Genomic DNA, 20,268 nt, shown 5'->3' on the forward strand with positions numbered 1-20,268 from the left:
GGGAGTTTAAATGCCACTGTACGGAAGCATTTCAGCACCAGGATCATTTGTGCAGCTCCCAGCACTGTCCCCATGAGTCCTGCTTTGGCTAAGGAGGGGCTTCTAGAGCTGTTGTAGTTTGATCTCAGTGACGGTATATTTAAATTGGAGAACCAAAAAGGAGACATAGTGCTTCTGCTCAGTAGGAACATCTGAAAGCTTTAGGTGACCTGATTCCCTTACCCTCAGCATTCTTGTCTTGCATCTTGCTATCTGCAGATAGGTTGGGTGAGCCATGGGGAAGGCTGAGTTAGAATCATAGAATCACCAAGGTTGGAAAAGACCTAAGAGATCATCCAGTCCAACCGTTCACCTATTCCCAATAGCTCCCACTAAACCATGTCCCTCAACACAACATCCAGTCTTTCCTTGAACACCCCCAGGCTCGGTGACTCCACCACCTCCCTTGGCAGTCCATTCCAGTGCCTGACCACCCTTTCTGAAAAGTAATACTTCCTAAGTTTTGTTCCTAAGAGTTCCTAAAAAAGTTCCTAAGAGTCTTGTTCCTAAGAGTTGATGTGAGCCAGGCTTCTCTACACCCCCAAGTGCTAAAGAGCAGGGTATGAGAGGTGGGAAAAACATCTCGAGGTAATTCTAAGTTCCTCCTAAGAGAGAGTAAAAAAGGGCTCTAGCACGGACTGCTTGATTTTGTGCTAGAAGATGGTAGTAGGAGACTGGAAGTGCTGAGAGGTTGAATGAAGGCTGGCAAACTAAGGTGGTGAAACACTGGACTTGGAAGTAGCTGGCCAAAGATCACAGAGCACCGGTGCAGCTGGGATCCCAGCTTCTAGTGATCCTGGGCTTGGGACCGTTGGGCTGGAGGACCTGTCTGCAGCAGGCCAGTGTGGGCTCGATGTAGCTCTGGTGTGGAGCCGAATCTCTGTCATTGGAGATATTCACAACTTTCTTGGACGTGGCCCTGATCAACTTCCAGTAAGTAACCTGCCTTGAGCAGGGAGGTTGAGCAAGATGGTCTCCAGAGATACCTTCTAGCCTCAGCATGTCTGTGATTGTTAGTTGCATCTTCTGAGAAATTTGGTCGCCATGGTGTGATCCCCAAAGTAGTGTCAGAGAAACAAGCAGAAATAGGGGTGGTTGTCTAGTTCCCCCGAGCCTGCATCAGCAGTCTCTACATCAGTAAGAGATTTCCAGGGCTCACAGGTTCTGGGCTGGGAGTATACTCAGTTCCTTTTGTTTCTGGGCTGCTTTCCTCAAGGTGAGGACACAACTCGCAGAACTACGTGGAAGTGGCAGAAAAAAGGCAGAAGAATGAGCTGTGCTTCTTAGATTTGAGAGTAAATTTATCTGTGCCTTGCTTGCTTGGCTCTCAGCCTGCTGCTGAATAGGATGGAGGGGCCAAAGTCACGATTTAAATGAATGATCAGAAAGTGCTGATGTAATTGCCTAGCTGTAATCTTCCTGTGTTTATGGATTGCTGCTGTTTGCCTAAGGAGCAAGCTGATTCTTGGTGATGAGTATAAGTTGTGGTACTTCTGGCTGAGCAGGGTGCTGCACCGTTCTTAAGTGAGTGAGGTTACAGCGTGACATGCATTTGTTTCAATTCTTAATGCCTGTAGTTCTTATATTAGAGGATGGTGAGTGACACATTTCCCCATTAGATTTCACTTCATTATTTATTATAAATTCGTTCCAACTGTATTTCAGTGGAAAATGAATTTTGATTCCAAATGTCAAGAGCGAGCATTTGAAAAATGATTCCTAGTTAGCTGAATGAAACTGCTTAAAATCTGTGTCCTTTAAAAAAAAATACATTATAAAAGCATTATTTGCAAATACAGTGAATTTAACAATAATGATTCCACAGTAGGAACAGAATTTTATTAGAATTTAGGAGGAATAGAATATAACCAGGATATGACCTGGCTGCTTTATGAGAATTCAGAACTAGCAGAGATTTTCCTTTCACACTCATTTTTGTTGGGATTGGAAAGGGAAGCAGGCACTCCTGCTTGAGCTCACTGGAATTCTGTGAACTTTTAATAAGCTTATTTCTGTACTCAAATAATTGATTATTTTTTTTCCCCTCTGCTTTTTTTTTTTTTTTTTTTTTTTTAATAAGAAAAAGTTTGCTGCTTATGTAGTTCATCAGGTTTTATTTCCAGCTGCTCAGCCAGTGAGCATATCTCTGATAACAAGAACACACCGTGTGCGTTTCTACCTATTTTTTCCCAGATTAGAGTGATCTAAAGTTTTAGCATGTAGCTTATTACAATTTCAAGTTTTAAATTGGTTTTCAGTTCGGGCAACATTTGATTACTTTTTTGTCAGAGATGTGCTTCAGAAAGTCGTAATTCTTTTATTTGTTCTGGTTCCAAGTCCTCTTTATTGCTTTTTTCCTTTCATATTGCTCTGCTACTATTCTGATCAGGCACTTTCATTGGATTTTTGTGTTGGGAGCTTTTCATCAAGTTTTTAATTCTTTCATCCAAGTATTTAATTTCTTCTGTTTTCTTTCATGACATTTCATCAAATTCTTCCTTGTTCAGAAACAGAACAAAAGTGAATAAACTAAGAGAAGCTAGGGTGGTTGTGCCACCTCCTGAGAATGTTACATTTTAAGGACTTCCAGGTTAGCTCAGTTGTGGCAGGGAGGTCAGGGCATGATGTGTTTCTGCACATAGAGTTGCACCAAGCTGTACAAAAACAAGTAATGGGACTTATAAAGAATATTGCTGAATGTTGCCATGCCATAATTACCCTGCTATCTCTTGTATGTGTGTACTACTATTGCCTACAACTGTCCTAGTGTTTCAGGGTAATAGTTAGGTTTCAGGGTTAGTTCATCCCAGCAGTTACATGTGTGAGAGGAATTTCTTTAACTTCCAGTTTAGTCAGACAGCTTCTGCAGCTGAATTTCCAAGGTTTCTTTCCATCCAAAACAATGAGGTAATTTTAAGGCCCTGTTGAAAGGAGTGTTGCTACTGGTTTCTGCAGAGAGATGATTTTGCCCTGCATGTGATGGGGTTTGGCCAGAGGACATCCCAGTGGCAGGGGACATTTCCACATGTCCATCAACTTCATCTCTCCAATCCCAGGTAGCCTTTTTCCGAGGGTGAGTTGTGCTCAAAGCATCACTGATCCTGGCTTTGTGCTGCCCCTCTCGGCCCACACTTTCTCTTCCTCCCCATGCCTTGTCCTTTCCCCAACCTCTGTATGCGCCCAGATGTGACACTTCCTTCTTTCCCGTAAGGGAAATGAGCCCTTTCTCATGTTTTCCTTTGTCACATCCAACCTTTGTGCTGGCTGTGTGGCGCTGCTGGATGGTGGACATGGCCAGAGCAGGCATCTCATTCCCCTCCCACTGCCTGGGGTTTATTTTTGATACTCTGAGGCTGCTCAGCTCCTCATGTCCCCTCTGGGGGGAAGGAGGAAGTGGGTTGAGGAGGTGAGGGGCTGCCTGCCCTGCCAGGCCGTGTCCTACCCTGCAGGGGATACGTGGCTGTGGAGAGGGGACAGGTGGCAGGAACAAGCCATCTCACCATTGCACCCATGACAGCGGGAGGAGGCTGGAACAGTGTGTACCTTGCAGAGCCTGCAGCTTGCCTGGAGAGCAGCCTCTCTCCACAGCAGCCGCTTCCCGCTTCTCCCTCAGCGGGCTGCGTGGGCTGCACAAGGCTGGGGGATGAGGCTGGGAGCCTGGCTCAGCATCCACCCTCTTCCCATTCAAGGACCAGATTTGCTTGCATGCTGGGGAGGAGGATGGCTGTGTGGTGGGTCCCCACAGGGTTGAGAAGCTTTGGGGAGCACCTTCTATCCCTGTCTTCCCTTCCTAGGCTGCTGTGCCCACAACCAGAGGCTTCCCCTTCCCTTTGCTATATGCTGACCCAAGGCCCGGCCACAGCCCTGTTATGTAACCCCCTGGGTGAATCCCCTGCAGTGCTGCCAGCTCCCACACACTGGGCGGTGTGATTCATCCTGGTCATCTGGTGTTACCCAGTGCTGCTGGAAGCCTGGCAGAGGTGGGAGGAGAGCTGTGCTGGGGCCACATTTGGTAAGCGATGTGTGTCTGTGGGCTCCTGCTGCAGCCTGAACCTCACTCTGTGTTCCTGGCACTGAGCTCAGGCAATGGAAAGTGTTCCAGCACTGCAAACGCTTTAAAATTACGTGTGTGTGTATATATAGTGTTATAACCACCGCTTGCAGGAAGAATCTTTCGTGCTCACCAAGAGGTGAGCTGGGCAGGGCAGGAGGATTCCTTTGCTCCAGGAGCTGAGCCAGATGCAGGGGTACTGCGGATGCTGGAACCTCAAGGGCAAAGCAAAGGGAGATGTCCAGCAGAACCTGAAGGAAAGACTCAGGGGTCAGGAGTAAGGTGGGAGGCTGAGGAGAAGGAGCTGCACTTGGTGGTGGCAGGGCCTGAGAACCGGAGGGGAGCCCCAGCCCATGGTGGGGGCTTGGCTGGCTCTCCTGCTCCTGGTCTGGGGTAATGAGCACCACAAGCACAACCCTGGCCTGGTCCTTGCCCTGGGGAAGCTCCCTGCCCAGCCTGGCACTGCCCAGGGCTGGGCTGGGCAGAGCTGTGCAGGGCTGCAGATAGAGAGGAGCAGGTGGCTGCACACCAAACTCCCACTCTCCTCGCTGCCTACCATTGCTCCTGAGTAGTGAGAGGGGTCTGGGGATGGAAGAGTTGCTCTCTTACCTTCCCTTTTCCTCATTTCTGGAGCCCACAGTGTTTCTGGCACCTTCTGCTGGTGTGAACTGCAGATGTGACCTGCAGTGGGCTTGTACAGAAATTGCGAGCAGCCATGCCTGTGTTTCCAAGATGTAGGGTTTATCCCAGAGGAGGCAGCGCTTTTCTCTGTGCTGGCATGGCACTCTGCTCTATGTGGGCATGGTCACCCTCACAGGGGAAGCAGCCGTCTGCCTCCAGGTGCTTTCCTGAGCCTCTGATACCAAATAAGAGCAGCACTTGTCAGCCTTGCTGGTGTTGGTGGGTGTTGGAGATGAGATGATTCCTGTTGGTGGAACAGCTGGTTGAGGAGGGCACCACCACTGTGGGGATGTACAGGGACAAGGGACGTCAGCTGCTGGGTCCTTGTCACCTCTCTGTGCAGTCATGTCTTGCTTGGTGATGACAAAATGAGTCTCTGAGCAGGTGGTTATGCCTGATAGAGGTCATCAGCTGCTGCCAGGTGGTCGTTTGTTTCCAGACTTTACTGACTCCAGAGTCTGATCAGCAGGGCAGGTTGCTGTTTCTGATGTGTTTCTCCCTGTTGTCAGGATGTCTGTTTTCTGGCAGGCTAATAGGACGGAGCTGGTACATGTTCTTTGACCCAGTATCTGTTCTGAGAGCTATGTCCTGGAGGCAGCGCCTTGGGGATGGGGTGTCCTCAGTATCCTGCCCACTCAGGGCTGGATGTGGTATGCAGCATGCCTGTTCTGCTGTTCTGCTGTACACCAAGCTGCAGGGATGGAGAGGTCACCATGCCCTTTGGTGCCTTGGCCAGGCTGTGCTGAGCTCAGTGCAGGGCCTGGATCAGAATTCCCAGCTCCAGCCTTGTGCTGTGCTGAGTCTGTGGCAATGTCTTATGTTTCCTACCCTGCCCCACTCACTGCTAGCCAAGGCCAGGTGCTGGAGGTGCATGGCCAGGGACACAGACAGGCATGGACCTGATTTTCCTGTTACATTGGTCCTCGTTTTTCCCTCTTGCTGCCTGGCTCCTTGGGAAGGAAGAGAAGCACTTGTGTAGCAGGATGATGTCTTTCCAGGAGACATTAGGCAAGCAAATATCTGGTTTTATAGCTTGGCTTCCCTGCAGGACCAAGTCCCATGCCACAGCTGCTGACCTGCCACAAAAACTAGTGAGTCTGTTCTGCCCAAACAGCGTGTGGAGGCTGAGCAAGCACTGGCATTTGGAGGAACCCAGCTTAGTTATCTGAGATCTCCCAAAGCTTTGTTTTGGTGTTTTGCTACTCTGGCTTTCCCTTACTGCTCTAACAAATGAGTTTGCTGTCAGAATGTTTAAAGGGAAAGACAAATTTTATAAAATTGTGTCTACGAAAAATAAATGTTTGATTTTTAATTGGAAATCTGATTTTCTGGATTAGTGCCCGCCCAACCAGAGAGGAGAAGCAGATGCTGGTGTATAAACAAAGCAATCAGGGCACTGATTATTTAAGGCAAACCTCACACGCTGCAAATGGTTCATAGAAATCATCCAACAAATAATTTTGAACAGTCAGTCTGATAAATGCACTGCCTGTTAACAGCCATTGCAAGAGGAGGAGCAAGTGCTTTTCTGTCACCCTGCACCTTTCCTAACCCTGTATTAGCATATCTCTTGTAAGACCTTAATGGGCTAGGGCACGTATTGTGATTCCTGCCTGTCTGTTACTGCTTCATTTTCCCAGCTGCAGCCCTGCCTCTTCTGCATTTCCTCACGTGGCTGCCACTGTCACTGCTAGGGACAGTGCCTGCCCAGAGGGATGCCTGGCTGTGACTGACGCTGGCCATACACGCTAACAGGGAGCTCTTACGGCACCCCTGGATGTGAATACACCCACCTGGCTTTGTTATTCACAACATCACTTCCTCTGCTGCCCCATAAAGGTCAGGAAAAGCGCAATGGCAGGAAGCTTCCCTGCAGCAGCGTGGCAGCAAACAGGAATTGCTCTGCTGATTATGTGCACTTGGTTGGACTTCTCTGTGCTGTTAACGGAGTATTGCGAAGTACTGCATTATCTCATAAACTGATGTGAAAATGTGGCTTAGGTCTTTTGGCAGCAGCTGTCTATCTGACTTACAGTACCCATGCAACCTGTCGCTATGGGGATCTCTGCTCTGGAGGGAGGTTGCCCATGTCCTACAGGTCTGGGCTCAGGCTGTGCACAGGAGCAGAAATCTTCTCTTGCCATTTTTGTGCATGCGCTGTTCCTATGCGAGTTACCTATCTGGTTGTTTCCAGCAGTTTCTGTTAGTGCTGCTGCTATGAGATTTGCAGAAGTTCTCCTAAGAGAACCATAAGAGTTGGGATCAGATGGAAAAAATGGTCCAAAATGGCACTGGTTTGGGAATCTGAAGGAACTGGTGAAAAGGCAGGAAAGTGAGCTTGAGATCATCTTCAGAGGAGTTGTGATTTGCTACAAGCACCATGTTACAGGACTGAGCATGATGGGATGGCTTCTTTGGAGCAGGAGGTGCTCAAGAGAGGGGGGACAGATCTGGTGGTTTTAGGCCTCTCTTGCTCCTTAATTGTCTCTGTGCAGGAAGACTGACATTGATGAAGTACTGCTGGGTGGAGAAACAGGGACTGGCAGCACTGGGTAGGTGAAGGCTTGCATTTGGGAAGCCTGCAGGCAGGAAGGATTGGAGTGACAGCAAATACAGCCCGCTATTAGTGAAAGATGGTAGCAAGAATGGCTTGATAGGAGAAGCCAACTCACACCAATCCTCTCACCAGTCCTCTCACCCTGTCATCTTGCAGCAGTGTGTTCCCCCTATGGACATGAGCACAGAGCCTAGAAACAAACTGCAGGATCCTACTGCTGGCTGCTGGATTGTTGGTGGCAGAAGCAACTCAGAGGTTGCTAAGTCTCCTTGATTATTTACTGAAGGTCCAACAGCTCCCTCGGCCAGAGACACACTCTCTGTGTTAACAAAAAGGCAATGAATTATTTAGCAGCTGGAAATGCCAGATGGTGATGGCTCTGCTGTTTACATGGGGAGGGGAGGGAGGAAGATGTGCACATGGAAAGAACAGATTGAGAACATCTCTGTAGGAAAGTGCTGACCCCGGCCACAGGCCCTGATGGCCTCACAGTGGGCAAGAGGCAGCCTGGCTGGAACAAATGGCTGCTGCTTGTTTGTCCCCTCACACACCCAGCTGAGGCTGGGTTGTCTCCAGATGCCATGAACTGGCCATGTCAGTGCATATATGGCTGCACACCTTCAAGAAGAACTTAAGCTGAGTGATCTAAGAGGAAGAGACTGAGGCTACAGCAGTGCACATAGATGTGCATGCTGCTGTAGTCTCCCATCTGTCACACTGACACATCTGCAGTAAATGTTTCTCAGCAAAAGCAAATCCTTGTAGAGCTCAGGAAGATCCCCTTTCTAAGCTGAGGTATTTTGTGTATGCTCTCCCTGTGATCCCCAAGGACCTCTCAATCAGATTTCCTTTGGTGTTGAAGCAGACTTTGTCCTGTTTGGTTTTGATAGGAAAAAATGCCATAAACACTTTATATACCCAGGTCTCTTGAGGTGCTGGCTGCCTTTGTTTGCATCCTCTGTCACTGCTTAATCAGTTTGTGGCTCCTGCTTTTCTTCATCTGTCCTGTCCATGTGGTTGAGGAGCATCCTGCATCAGTGATGAGCTGGGGCTGAGTGGCTGCAGGGGCTGCAAAAAGTCTCTGTCTGCAATTTAGGCAAAAATACAAAGCTTGCAGAGTCCGTGTGAGTGGGTGCAGTGAGGTTTCACATAGCCTCACAGGTTGTGGTCACAGTATCTCTGCTCAGTGGGTCTGCAAGACAAGGAACTCATTTAACTCCATAGAAATTCCAGGCAGGCTGGAAGGTCACCTTGTCAGGAGCACAAGTGCCCAAGAGTAGAGATGCAAAATAGCCAAGGTTGGAAGGGACCGCTTGGACATCATCTGACAAAAGCCCCTGCTCAGGGTATGATCAACTTCAAAATTACTTTTGGTTGCTCAAGGCCTCCAAATACAGTGTTTTGTCTGGCTGTTCCCCCTCATGTTGGTAACCCGTCTGTCCCTAAACAGAGGGGTTTTTGATCCTCTCCTCCTGTGCTTCAGCAGCCATTTGGCACCATCCTGGCACACAAGTCTGCAGTATCCCTGTTAATAATGATCATGCTATTTTACACTGGCTTCTGTAGGATGTTTGTTCACAGGGTTCCCAAGCACTGCGGGTTTAGAGAGGATTCTCTCCTCCAAAGCACACTAGTAGAAAAGGTTTGGAAGTAAGAGACAACCTTGACTGTTAATGGCCTTTAAGCATTTCCTACTGGCAGTGACTGTAGCCTGCACCATCAGCTCCCAGAGGAAGTGGAGGAAGTCTTGGAAGGAGTAATCCTGGTCTGGTGGGAAAATGGAAGGGTAGTCCCATGACACTCAAATCACGCACACCATGATGGAGAAGGGAGGCCTGGACTGCATCCCACAGTAGCTTTGGCTGTCAGGAATTAATGAAGGGAAGCCCTAGCAGCCCCCTTGCTAACATCATCATTTCTTTTTCTCAGAAACTCGAGCAAATGCTTTGAGTCCTCGTTCTTACCTGCTGACTGCAACAGGGTGGCCATGGCTGAACTCGGCTTCCGAGACTGAGTGGAGAGGTGGTGAGAGACCTGTCTCAGGTATGATAGAGACAACCAAATAGCGTGGGCTTTAATGCAGGTAAGGAAAAGAGTATGAGGTAACTGTAAGACTTCGTCAACTCCCTTCTGCCGTGTGCCACAGCCCTTCCCTTGTAGCTAGTAGGACTGGGGAAATGGCTCTCCCTAGATGTGATCAAAAACTGTGGAGGTACAGCATTGAGTTACATGGTTTAGTGGTCATGGTAATAAGGGTTGGACTAGATGATCTTAGAGATCTTTTCCAACCTTAATGATTCTATGATTCTGTGAAAATGCAAGTTCAGCACCTAGCTTCATTCCCTCCCTGCCCTTAGCAAGTTCCCAACCTCTGTGAAGGACCGGAGGGAGCCATGACCCTTTTTCAAGCAGCTGTTGCTTTATCCTCACCCTGGCCCTGTGTTGCAGGGTGAGGCCCTGTGACAGCACCAATGGAGAACGTGTACTCGGTGGAACCAGCGCTGGACGGAGCTGGCCCCACCTCATTGGACATACTCAGCTTCCTGGACACCCTGGTGAACAGCACTGAGGAGCAATGCTTCAGTGCCCGCTCACGCAGCACCGTCCTGCAAGGGCTGCCGTTTGGTGGCGTGCCCACTGTGCTCGCCATCAACTTCATCCTCTGGCTGGTGAGCAGACCAGGAGGGTACCATGTCCACAGACTCCTGGGAGAACATGGGGGTCAGGACTGGAAACTCAGTTTGCTGTGTCCCAGCCCCTAAAAGGATGTACCCCTGGGAGATGAGGAATAGCTGTGTCCTGAAAGAGACCTTGTTGCCACATCTCACCCATGCTGGAGGCAATCTCCTTGAGAAAGGAGATCAAGCAGAAGATGTTTGGGTCCCTGTAATGCCCTGTTACTATGATCTGTGTGGGCCAAGTAGCTGTGAGGTCCTTCCAGCCCTTTCCTCTGATTCTGTGGGACAGTCCTTGCTGTGTTGGTATTTGGGTAGCCAAAGATACATGTGGTAAATGTCCTCCCGTGGTGCTGCAGGTTGGTGCTTTGCAGATGTAGTGGGAATGGAACTGAACCCCTGTGCACATGAGGACTTCTTCTGCCCATCCGAGTAATGATGCTCAGCCAAGGCCCACAGTGAGCTTCACCTGGGGTTACAGGGCAGGCTGTGGATATGGTGGCTGTGAGCACAGGTGTGTGTTACAGATGTGGTGGCAGCCACACGTGTATGCAGTTGTGTGCTGGTGTTCCCTGCTGCTTTGGTCATGCAGTTCTGATGGCCAAGAGCCTTCCACACTTTGTGGTGGATGGCAGATAATGCTTGAGCAGCTGCAGAAGCACCAGTCACCAGCACCTCAGGGATTGATGCCGCACTGGGAAATAATCCAGCTTCAGGGGTCTCTCATGGTGCACATACACTCAAGGCTTCATGCTTCAGAGACCACTTGTGCTGTGTCAGTGTCTGTGATGTTACCTGCAGCAGCAATGGTGAGGTTGTGGAACAAGAGCAGTTTGGCTTGAGGAGAGTATTATGTGAGCTCATCAGCAGGAAAACAGGAAGGAGGGAGATGGGGAGATCGTGTGGCAAAACCCTTCGCTGTCCCTTCCTTCCTCCTCCAGCTCCTTCTCCTGATCTTCTCCTGCCTTCGGAAAGCAGCTTGGGACTATGGGCGCCTGGCACTGCTGATGGACAATGATAGGTGAGCAAGCCACAAGGCTACTGCCGGTGATTGGCTCCAGCCTCTCTAATGGGGCTGTAGTGCAGCCCATATAGGAGTCCTGAGAGTGCTGCTGTTTTGTCCAGGCCAGAGGTGATGACCTGGCAATGAGGCCAGCACTCCTGGCCGGGGGGAACACAGGCATGTTCCTGTGCTGCAGGAAAAGTGGTGATATGGGGCATGTGGTGACATGGCTCTTGGTGCCATTTGGGCAGGATACACTGCCTGAACAGTGCAACAGCTGGGCTGCTGAGATAAATCTCAGTGTGGTTTCCCTGTGGCTGCTCTCCCTCTCTTTTCTGCAGCCTTTCCTGTGCCTCACTCACTGCTTTCTTTTTCATCCATCCAAAGTTTGACATCACTTTTCTACGGGGAGCAGAGTGAGAAGGAGAAGTCCCCATCAGAGAGCAGCCCCCTAGATGTCGACAATAAGGACATGGTGAGTACACAGCAGCTATGACAAAGGCAGTCTGCAGCTGCTCTTGGCATTCTCAGCAAAGCCATTTTGAGATGCTCAGGACACTCACTGCCAGAGATGCCATGAGGGCACCCAGAGCTACCCTCACTACCACTCTACCACTGCTGCAAATGTGCCTTTTTCTCCTCTCGGTGGCATTAGGCACTAAACAGGCTACACTAGAAACAAGCACAGTCCAACCCATTTTGCTGTCTCTTTCTGTCTTTTGATAACAAAAGTTCAAAAGTCAATTTGTGTTATAGCTATTAAAAAAAATGAACTTATTAAAAAAAAATAACTAGGCAGGGAAAGTAGAGGAGCAAAATAATTGCAGGTGGCAGAATAACTATTTAAAGGCATCATACTGGATATTGTGTGCAGATGTTTGTTACTCATCAAAAATAAGGGAGAAAAAAACAAAAGGAAAGCCAGCATGGCTAAAAAGCAGATTAAGGAAGATTTACAGATGTTAAGATTTATAATTTAACCTTTTTAAAGTTAAGCAGTTTCCAAATGAGGAAAATCTGAACTCTGGCAGGTTAGGTGTAAAATGCATTCCAGGCAAGGGGTAAGAGGAGTTTGTAGGAACATTTGTAGAAAGCTTGAAAACAAGTACTTAAATTATTTTTCAGCCACTTAGAAACAGGAAATGTGCCAGAGAGCTTGTGAGGCCAACAAATATTGGCAGTAGTAAATGAAATGCTTGAAAGCAGAGTGTGGCAGGAGATCTACGTAAAGTCACTTGTGTCTGTGTTCAGTGAGGAGTAGTTTTATCTTGGGTAAAGGTGGGGAGAGGAGAGGAGTAGCAGGGACAGCTCTCACAGGAGGAGAAAGGAGGGCATCCCACAAGGCTCTGCCTGCAGCTCCTTGCATTCAACGTCATTATAAGCCCCCAAAGAAAGGGAACAAAGAGGAGGAGATAGAGCCCTTAGGGTCCCCAGGGTCAGCTCCATATTAGGGCTCTGGGGGTGGTGGTCCTTACCTCATCTTGTCTCTCTCTCCTTCCAGGGATTCTGTTCCTGGCTCCTTTCTATCTACCAGATGAAGTAAGTATGTACTGTCAGTGTTGTGGCCATGCTGCAGGGAGCTGGTCCCTGTGGGTGGTGGTCCAAGAGCTAGAGCAATGGAGGAGAGCTCTGCTGAAGTGTCCCCCAGGGGAGAGAGCAGAGGCTCCTCTCTCTCTGTCCTCCACTGCTTTGCTGACCCCAGGTTCCTGCCCCAATGGACAGGGCTTTAGCGTCTCCCAGTAAGATCCAGTTTTACAATGGGATGGCAGCCTGAGGGCCCATTGCCTCTGTGCCCAAATCCCACATGCTGCAGGCAGAATGCCATGAGTTTTCAAGGACTCTGTGGGGCTAGAGCAGCTCCATTGTGAGCCCTAGTGTCCCCAGAGTGGGTATGGAGACAGCGGACCACAGTGGTGGTGACAGTGGTGGTGGTGACATCCCCAGCACTCACTCCCACTGCTCTCTCCCAGGGATGAGGAAATTCAGAGCAAGTGTGGGATCGACGCCACCACCTACCTCTCCTTCCAGCGGCACCTCCTGGTCCTGCTGATGCTGGTTTGTGTGCTCTCCGTGGCTGTCATCCTGCCTGTCAACTTCTCGGGGGACCTCCTAGGTAGGTGCATCCCAGCCTCAGGGTGGCACAAGCACTGCACTTTGAGGTTGGAAGGTGAAAGGATCCTTCTGTCAGTTATGGTTCTTCAGGGTGGTGGGGACTTACTGGGGACCTGGGAGGTGGGAGGACAGGAGGAGCAAAGAGGGCCCACAGGCATCGTTTGCCCTGCAAGCATGAAGATGCTCTCTGCACCAGATTCTCATAAACTTCTGCTTGTCCTCTTCTCCTGCAGGACACAACCCCACTCACTTTGGCCGGACCACCATTGCCAACATCCCAACACAGTACGTAACTCTGGCATTGGGCAGCTGCATGTGCAGCTGCAGTGCTGCAAGCACTCAGATGTGCTTGCAGTAGTGCATTGTTCTGGGGCCTGGCCTTAGTGAGCAGCACAGCACATGTGGGAGGCTGTGTGTCTGTATGCACCACATGCGTTCTTGGCTTAGGTCTCCAGCACTGGCAGCAGGCTCAGAGGGTTCTGCTGGGTGGCTGGGTGGCTATGGCAGAGTGCTAAATACCACACTGGCCCATTTGCTGCAGCGTGAGCTGATGCAGTTCTCTCCTTCTCCAGAGATCGTCTCCTGTGGCTGCACAGCATCTTTGCCCTCATCTATTTCATCCTCACCATCCTCTGCATGGCTCACCACTCCATCCACCTGGAATACAGAGAGAATGAGAAGGTGAGCTGTGTCCTCCCCACAGCCACCATCCCTGCCTTTTTCAGCTCAGATGGACAGCTCTGGATTTGCTGTGGTGTACGTAAAGGAAGCTTTAGAAGCAGCTCAGACCTGGATAGACATGAAAAGACAAGGTCATTTTTCTCCTGCTTCTGAAGAGAATGTGGAGGCAAATGTTCTGCTGCCTTGTCGCAGAGACTGGATCTCAGCTGTGTCTAGCTGTCAGAAGCTGGCTGTCCAGCCAAGCCCTGAAGCTGAAGCCCTGGGGCTGGCAGTTGCCCACAGGCTCTCCTGTTCCTGCAGCATGCGGGAGGCCAGCAAGGGACAAAGGCTGTGGGTTCTGCAACTCCTAGTGCCTCCACCTAAGTGCACAATAGTGTCTGAGCCCTTTCCCTTAGTGCACATCCCTTCCCTTTCTGTACTGTAGAAGATATGACCACAAACTGCAATCTGGGCTGAACAAGATAGCAAATGAATGGTCCATGGACCCCAGCCCCATCCTCTGCCTCTTCTCCTTTCCTAGGTCGCCCGGACATTGATGGTTACTCACATTCCCATGGAAATCACAGACCCTTCACTTATCATTAAGCACTTCCAGTGAGTAGCCTCATCTCAGCAGGGTGTCCCCATCCTACCTGGGCTTCCCTGGGAAGGAGGGAGAAGTTTGTCTCAATTCCTGTCACTGTCCCCTGGTGTCACCATGTCCATGTGCCCACAGTGAGGCCTATCCCAGCTGCACTGTCACCAACGTACAGTTCTGCTTTGATGTGCGCAAGCTGATGAAGCTGGATGCAGAGAGGTGAGTTCATGGGGACCCTGTACCTGTCTGTCTAATGGAGGCAGAAGAACTGTTCTATCTGTTTCCTGGCAGGCGTAAGGCAATGAAGGGCCGGCTTTACTTCACCACCAAGGCACAAAAAGAGGGAAAGATCATGATCAAAATTCACCCTTGTGCCCGGATCTTCTGCTGTCGCTTCTGTGGCTATGAGCAGGTAGGAAGCAGAGAGTTGGGCTGCAGGCAACGTGGTCCCAGTGTGGGCAGAACTGCAGGCAGCACAGTAGCTTGCCCATGCCCCAGCCCTCGCTGCTCCCACAGGTGGATGCTGAGCAGTACTATGGGGAACTGGAGGAGAAGCTCACAGATGAGTTCAATGCTGAACGCAACCGCATCACACTGAAGCGGCTTGACATGGCCTTTGTCACCTTCCAGGATGAGCGTATGACAGCTGTGTGAGTGTCTCTTGGGCCTGCTGGTGCGAGCATGACCTGATGGTGGTACGGGATGGGGCCACCATTTCTGGGGACAGCAGGGGCACTTTGACAGCTCCTCCAGCCAAATCCAGGCAGCCAGTCTGTTTCTGCCTGCCTGGAGCAGCAGGGAGAGACTCATGAGAAGCAGGGGGGATTCTGAGCCTGTGGTTTGGACCTGACCCTGGGCTTCCTCCTGCAGGATTTTGAAGGATTACAGCCACATCCACTGCCAGAAGCATCCCCAGCAGTCTTCTGTGACCACCGTGGTCAAGTCACACCAGTGGGGTGTGCGCTACGCTCCAGCACCCAGTGATATTATCTGGTGAGCTGCCAGGGTAGGAGGAATGGAGAGAGGAAGGGCCAACAGTTGGGAAGGGGAAACCATATCCATAGCTGTAGAGCACCTTCCCAGGGTGACGGGGGCTGTGAAGAAGATTCCTGTGGTCATAGCTGAAGTTACCTATGGTAACTGGAACAATCGCTCCATAGGTTGCAGGATCAGACAATATTTGGAGCGATTGCCAGGCTGTGACTTCTCTAGCCTTACTCCAAGGCATCCTTGTAGCACAGGCCTCACTGTGGTCATACTCAGATCCTGGGATCTCTGTATCTGCGATGCAGCAGCATAGGAAAGAGAGTGACGGTAGGCTTAGAGGAAGGGCTGTGGGGTGGTTGGTGTGGGGAGCAGGGCACAAAGCATTGGAGGACTGAGACAGAAGACCCAAGACACACAGTGGTGTTTCCTCTGCACTGCATCCAAGTTATATTTTCCTCTCTTAGGGAGAACTTGTCAGTCCGTGGCACATCCTGGTGGGTGCGATTCATTCTCCTTAATATCTGCCTCTTCATCCTCCTCTTCTTCCTCACCACACCGGCCATCATCGTCAACACCATGGACATGTTCAATGTCACACGACCTGTGGAAAGCCTCAAGGTAGTCCCTGGAACACAGTCCTGAGCCCTGAGCATGCCTGAGCTTTGGTGCCTATGTTCATGGGGAAGGGCAAGTTGGTGGCCATGCAGGAGAAAAGGGGTGGGAAGAGCTCCAGGAGATGTCAGAAGCTGCTGGCAGCACATTGCTTTCCTGCTTATTGACATGGGAGCTGTTGGAAGAGCACGGGAACTTAGCATATTTTCGTGATGCCTTTGGCTGTCCTCGAGCTCTTGCCTCCTGGAACACGTCCCTGCTCATGGAAGAGCTGCTCCATGTACACCTGCCCAGGGAGCTGCCTGCAACATGATGGAGCAGTGGTAGTGTAGGCAGGCACAGCCTGTTGCTCCCTGGAGCTGGCAGAGTCCTAAGAGGGTGTCCACCATCTCTCTTCCTGCAGAACCCAATTGTTACCCAGTTCTTCCCCACGCTGCTACTCTGGGCCTTCTCCGTCTTCCTGCCATTCCTCGTCTACTACTCAGCCTTCTTTGAGTCACATTGGACAAGGTAAGGAGACCCCCTGCTCCTCTAGGACCGCTCAGGGCCATGCTGGAAGAGAGGAGCCCCAGTAGCATCATCATGAGTGGTGTTCCCCAAGGGTCAGTGCTGGGCCCTGTCCTCTTCAATATCTTTACTGATGACCTGGATGAGGGCATTGAGTACACCCTCAATAAGTTTGCAGATGACACCATGTTGACTGGAAGTGTTGATCTGCCATCCCTGTCGATCTGGGGGTAGTGAGGTAGATCCCTGCAGAGGGATCGGGACAGGCTAGATAGCTGGGCTGAAGCCAGTGGGATGAGGTTCAACAAGGCCAGATGCCAGGTCCTGCAATTTGGCCACAACAACCCTAGGCAATGCTACAGACTTGGGGCAGAGTGGCTGGAAGACTGTGTAGAGGAAATGGACCTGGGGATATTGATTGATGCTGGGCTGAACATGAGCCAGCAGTGTGCCCAGGTGGCCAAGAAGGCCAATGGCATCCTGGCTTGCATCAGAAACAGTGTTGCCAGCAGGAACAGGGAAGTCATTATCTCCCTGTACACAACTCTGGTGAGGATGTATCTCGAGTACTGTGTCCAGTTTCGAGGCCCTCACTGCAAGAAAGACATTGAGGCCCTGGAATGGGTTCAGAGAAGAACAAAAAGCTGGTGAGGGGTCTGGAGCACAGAGCTTATGAGGAGTGGCTGAAGGAGCTGGGATTGTTTAGTCTGGAAAAGAGGAGGCTCAGAGGAGACCTTATTATTCTCTGTATCTACCTGAAGGGAGGTTGTAGTGAGCTGGGGGTCGGCCTCTTCTCTCGTGTAACCATTGATAGGACTAGAGGGAATGGCTTCAAGCTGCACCAGGGGAGATTCAGGCTGGATGTTAGGAAATACTACTTCTCTGAAAGAGTGGTCAGGCACTGGAATGGGCTGCCCAGAGAGGTGGTGGAGTCACTGACCCTGGAGGTGTTCAAGGAATGTTTGGACATTGTGATAAGGGACATGGTTTAGTGAGAACTATTTGTGATAGGTGGATGGTTGGACTGAGTGATCCTGTCCTGGATCCTGGACTGGTGATCCAACCTTGATGATTATGATTCTGTGATCACTCACAAGGAGTGCAAAGTTCTCTTTTTCTTCCCTTTCCCCAGGTCAAGTGAGAACCAGCTTACCATGCACAAGTGTTTCTTCTTCCTGGTGTTCATGGTCATCATCTTGCCCTCACTGGGACTGACCAGGTACAGACCAACCTGCAGCCTGGGCATCACACTGGGGTTGTCTTCTCCCCACAAGTGAGCCTGAGAGGGCTGAGGGACAGGAGCTGCTTCCATCACAGATGACACATGGCTATCCCTGGGAAGGAAAAGGTTCGTGCTTTAGTGATGCCCAAGCTGCACCCAGATGGGCACAGACAGAAAATACACCCCATAAAGTAGGTGAAGATCTGTCCCAGGCTGTCACAGCTAGCCTAAGTTGCTATTGGTGCCTGTCTTGTGTTGAGTCCTTCAGCAGATCCAAGAAGGACCAGGTCAGGTATCTGCATAGTCTTGGCTCCAGTAAGTGTGATCTGAGCCCAGGGCAAGGCAAGGCAAGGCAGGTGCAGGCTCTATGTCCCCCACACTGCTCTGTGTCCCCTTCCTGAGCTGCCCCTTTGTTTCTCCTAGCTTGGATCTCTTCTTCCGTTGGCTTTTTGACACCCACTTTCTGGACCAGGCTGACATCAAGTTCCAGTGAGTAAAAGCCTTCTCCCCAAAACTTGAGAGCCTGCAGAGCAGAGCCCAGTGCCAACTCTGCCGCCCTCTCACCCTCCCTGTCCATGGGGCAGGTGTGTTTTCCTCCCAGACAATGGCGCTTTCTTCGTCAACTACGTTGTCACCTCCAGCCTGATTGGGACAGCCATGGAGCTGCTGCGCATCCCTGGCCTCTTTGTCTATACCACCCGGCTCTGCCTCGCCAAGTCAGAGCCTGAGCGGCTCCACATCAAGCGGGTACATGGCCCCGGCTTATTCTGAATACACAGGTGATCCTGTGCACCTGGAGAGGCAAATGCAGTAACAGTGTTGTTGGTTGTGTCTCAGAGCCAAGCTTACCAGTTCCAATTTGGGTTGGAGTACGCATGGACCTGCTGCATCTTCTCTGTCGTCATGACCTACAGCATCACCTGCCCCATCATTGTCCCCTTTGGTGAGTATGGCGCCACTGTGTCCCCATCCATGCTGAGAACAGCTTGTCCCAGCTATCAGTAGCAGTGTGGAGACTTCCCGTGAAAGGAAGGAACAGCCACCAAAGATTCCCTGTCTTTCCAACAGGTTTGCTCTACATGCTGCTCAAGCACATGGTGGACCGATACAACATCTACTATGTGTATATCCCCACCAAGCTGAACCAGCGGCTCCATGTGGCCGCCATCAGCCAAGTTGTGGTGGCCCCCATCCTCTGCATGTTCTGGCTGCTCTTCTTCTCCGTCCTGCGCCTTGGTAGGGACAGCTTGGGACTGCCCCTTGCCACTTCTCAGGGTCACCAGTCTGAAGTTCTGGGGGATGAGCTGCACCCTTGAGGGATGATGGTGTCACCTCTGAGTTAGACACAATGTAGGGATTGGGAAGAGGGACGGGAAGACATGATGAAGACCTGAGAGATGCAGGAGTATCAGTTAGTGTTTGGAAGAGGGGGGTGAGAGCTCAGAGCACCCCCAGCATACGCCAGCCTGAGGCTCAGTTAGGTGTACAACAGGTCCTTGGAGGTTCGCGTGTTGACCTCATGTCTCTGCCCTAGGTCCCACCCGCCCTGTCACCCTCTTTACCTTTGTGGTCCTCCTCTCCTGCATTGTCTTCTCCTTCTTTGGCCTCTGCTTGAAGAAGCTACAGCCACGGAAACCATCCAGCTACCAGGTGAGCAGGGGCAGCTGCTTCCCATCTCCCACTCTGTGCTTTGCTTGGGTGCATTTGCAGTACAGAGTCAGAGAGTTTGGCTACACCTGGATCAGAACAAGGGCAGGGATCGGTCCAGGCTCTGGCAGTCAGCTCTTTGGTACCCATGCAGGAGCTCCCCATTTCCGGACATCAGCGCTGGATGGTGCTGTGGTTGGGAGGGTCATGGCCAGCATTTCTAGCCCACTTGGGTGAATCCTATTTTGGCTGGGATTTGGACCCAGCCTCGGTGAGGGATGTTGCTCTGGCTGGAGTGTCCCAAAGCTTTTCCCCTTGCCCCTGTGCGGCTTCCTCCTGTCTCCCCTCTGCAGATGTCTGATCAGTCCGAGGGTACCTTCACTGATGCCGAGCGGAGCAGCGTCTCCTCCACTCCCAACTCCAATGTGAGTACATCTCCCTAACCCTGCTGTGGGCCCCCAGCTCACTCCCAGCCTGGGACAACATCCCCTTACATCCAGCCTCTGATCCCTGACCTCACTGCCCCTGGGGCAGCTCTTTGTGGCCACAGTACTGCAGGAGCCCGAGCTGAGCCTGACACCGGCAGCTTCCCCGGCACACCAGTCTTATGGCACCATGGGCAACCACCTGGAGCTGGTAGAGGAGGGGGAGGACTGTGGTCTGCAAAACTTTGAGACAGAGCTGGAGACGGTGGAAGGCGAGTACAGGACCGGCCCCGTCATGGAGAGCCAGCCCCGCTACCAGTGAGCATCTTGCTCCCAGGGTGAGAGCCAACACTAGTGGGTGCCCACCTCGCTGATGGACCCACACATAGCTGATTTTGGAGCAGGGGGGCATCAGGACTTAAGTGAGGGAGGGACCTCAGCCCATGCAAGGCAGTGTGGCCTTGCCACTGCAGACAGGCTTGGCCACCCTGC

At 51.1% G+C, this 20,268-nt stretch overlaps 1 protein-coding gene across 1 annotated transcript; it reads left to right on the plus strand.

Moving 5' to 3' along the window:
• Positions 1-9,799: 9,799 nt before the first annotated feature.
• On the plus strand, positions 9,800-20,098 carry TMEM63C (transmembrane protein 63C; the record flags this gene model as incomplete). Its single annotated transcript, XM_079537075.1, has 22 exons — positions 9,800-9,997; positions 10,945-11,024; positions 11,394-11,481; positions 12,508-12,545; positions 12,977-13,119; positions 13,352-13,403; positions 13,691-13,799; positions 14,320-14,393; positions 14,515-14,595; positions 14,668-14,788; positions 14,893-15,026; positions 15,247-15,369; positions 15,828-15,981; positions 16,379-16,485; positions 17,615-17,701; positions 18,128-18,193; positions 18,289-18,451; positions 18,542-18,647; positions 18,773-18,940; positions 19,239-19,354; positions 19,705-19,776; positions 19,886-20,098. 22 exons carry the CDS (start codon positions 9,800-9,802, stop codon positions 20,096-20,098), a joined length of 2,493 nt encoding a protein of 830 aa, XP_079393201.1.
• Positions 20,099-20,268: the final 170 nt, after the last annotated feature.

This window comes from Tetrao urogallus, assembly GCF_951394365.1.
Source record: "Tetrao urogallus genome assembly, chromosome: 6".
In the NCBI taxonomy this organism is placed as follows: Eukaryota; Metazoa; Chordata; class Aves; order Galliformes; family Phasianidae; genus Tetrao; species Tetrao urogallus.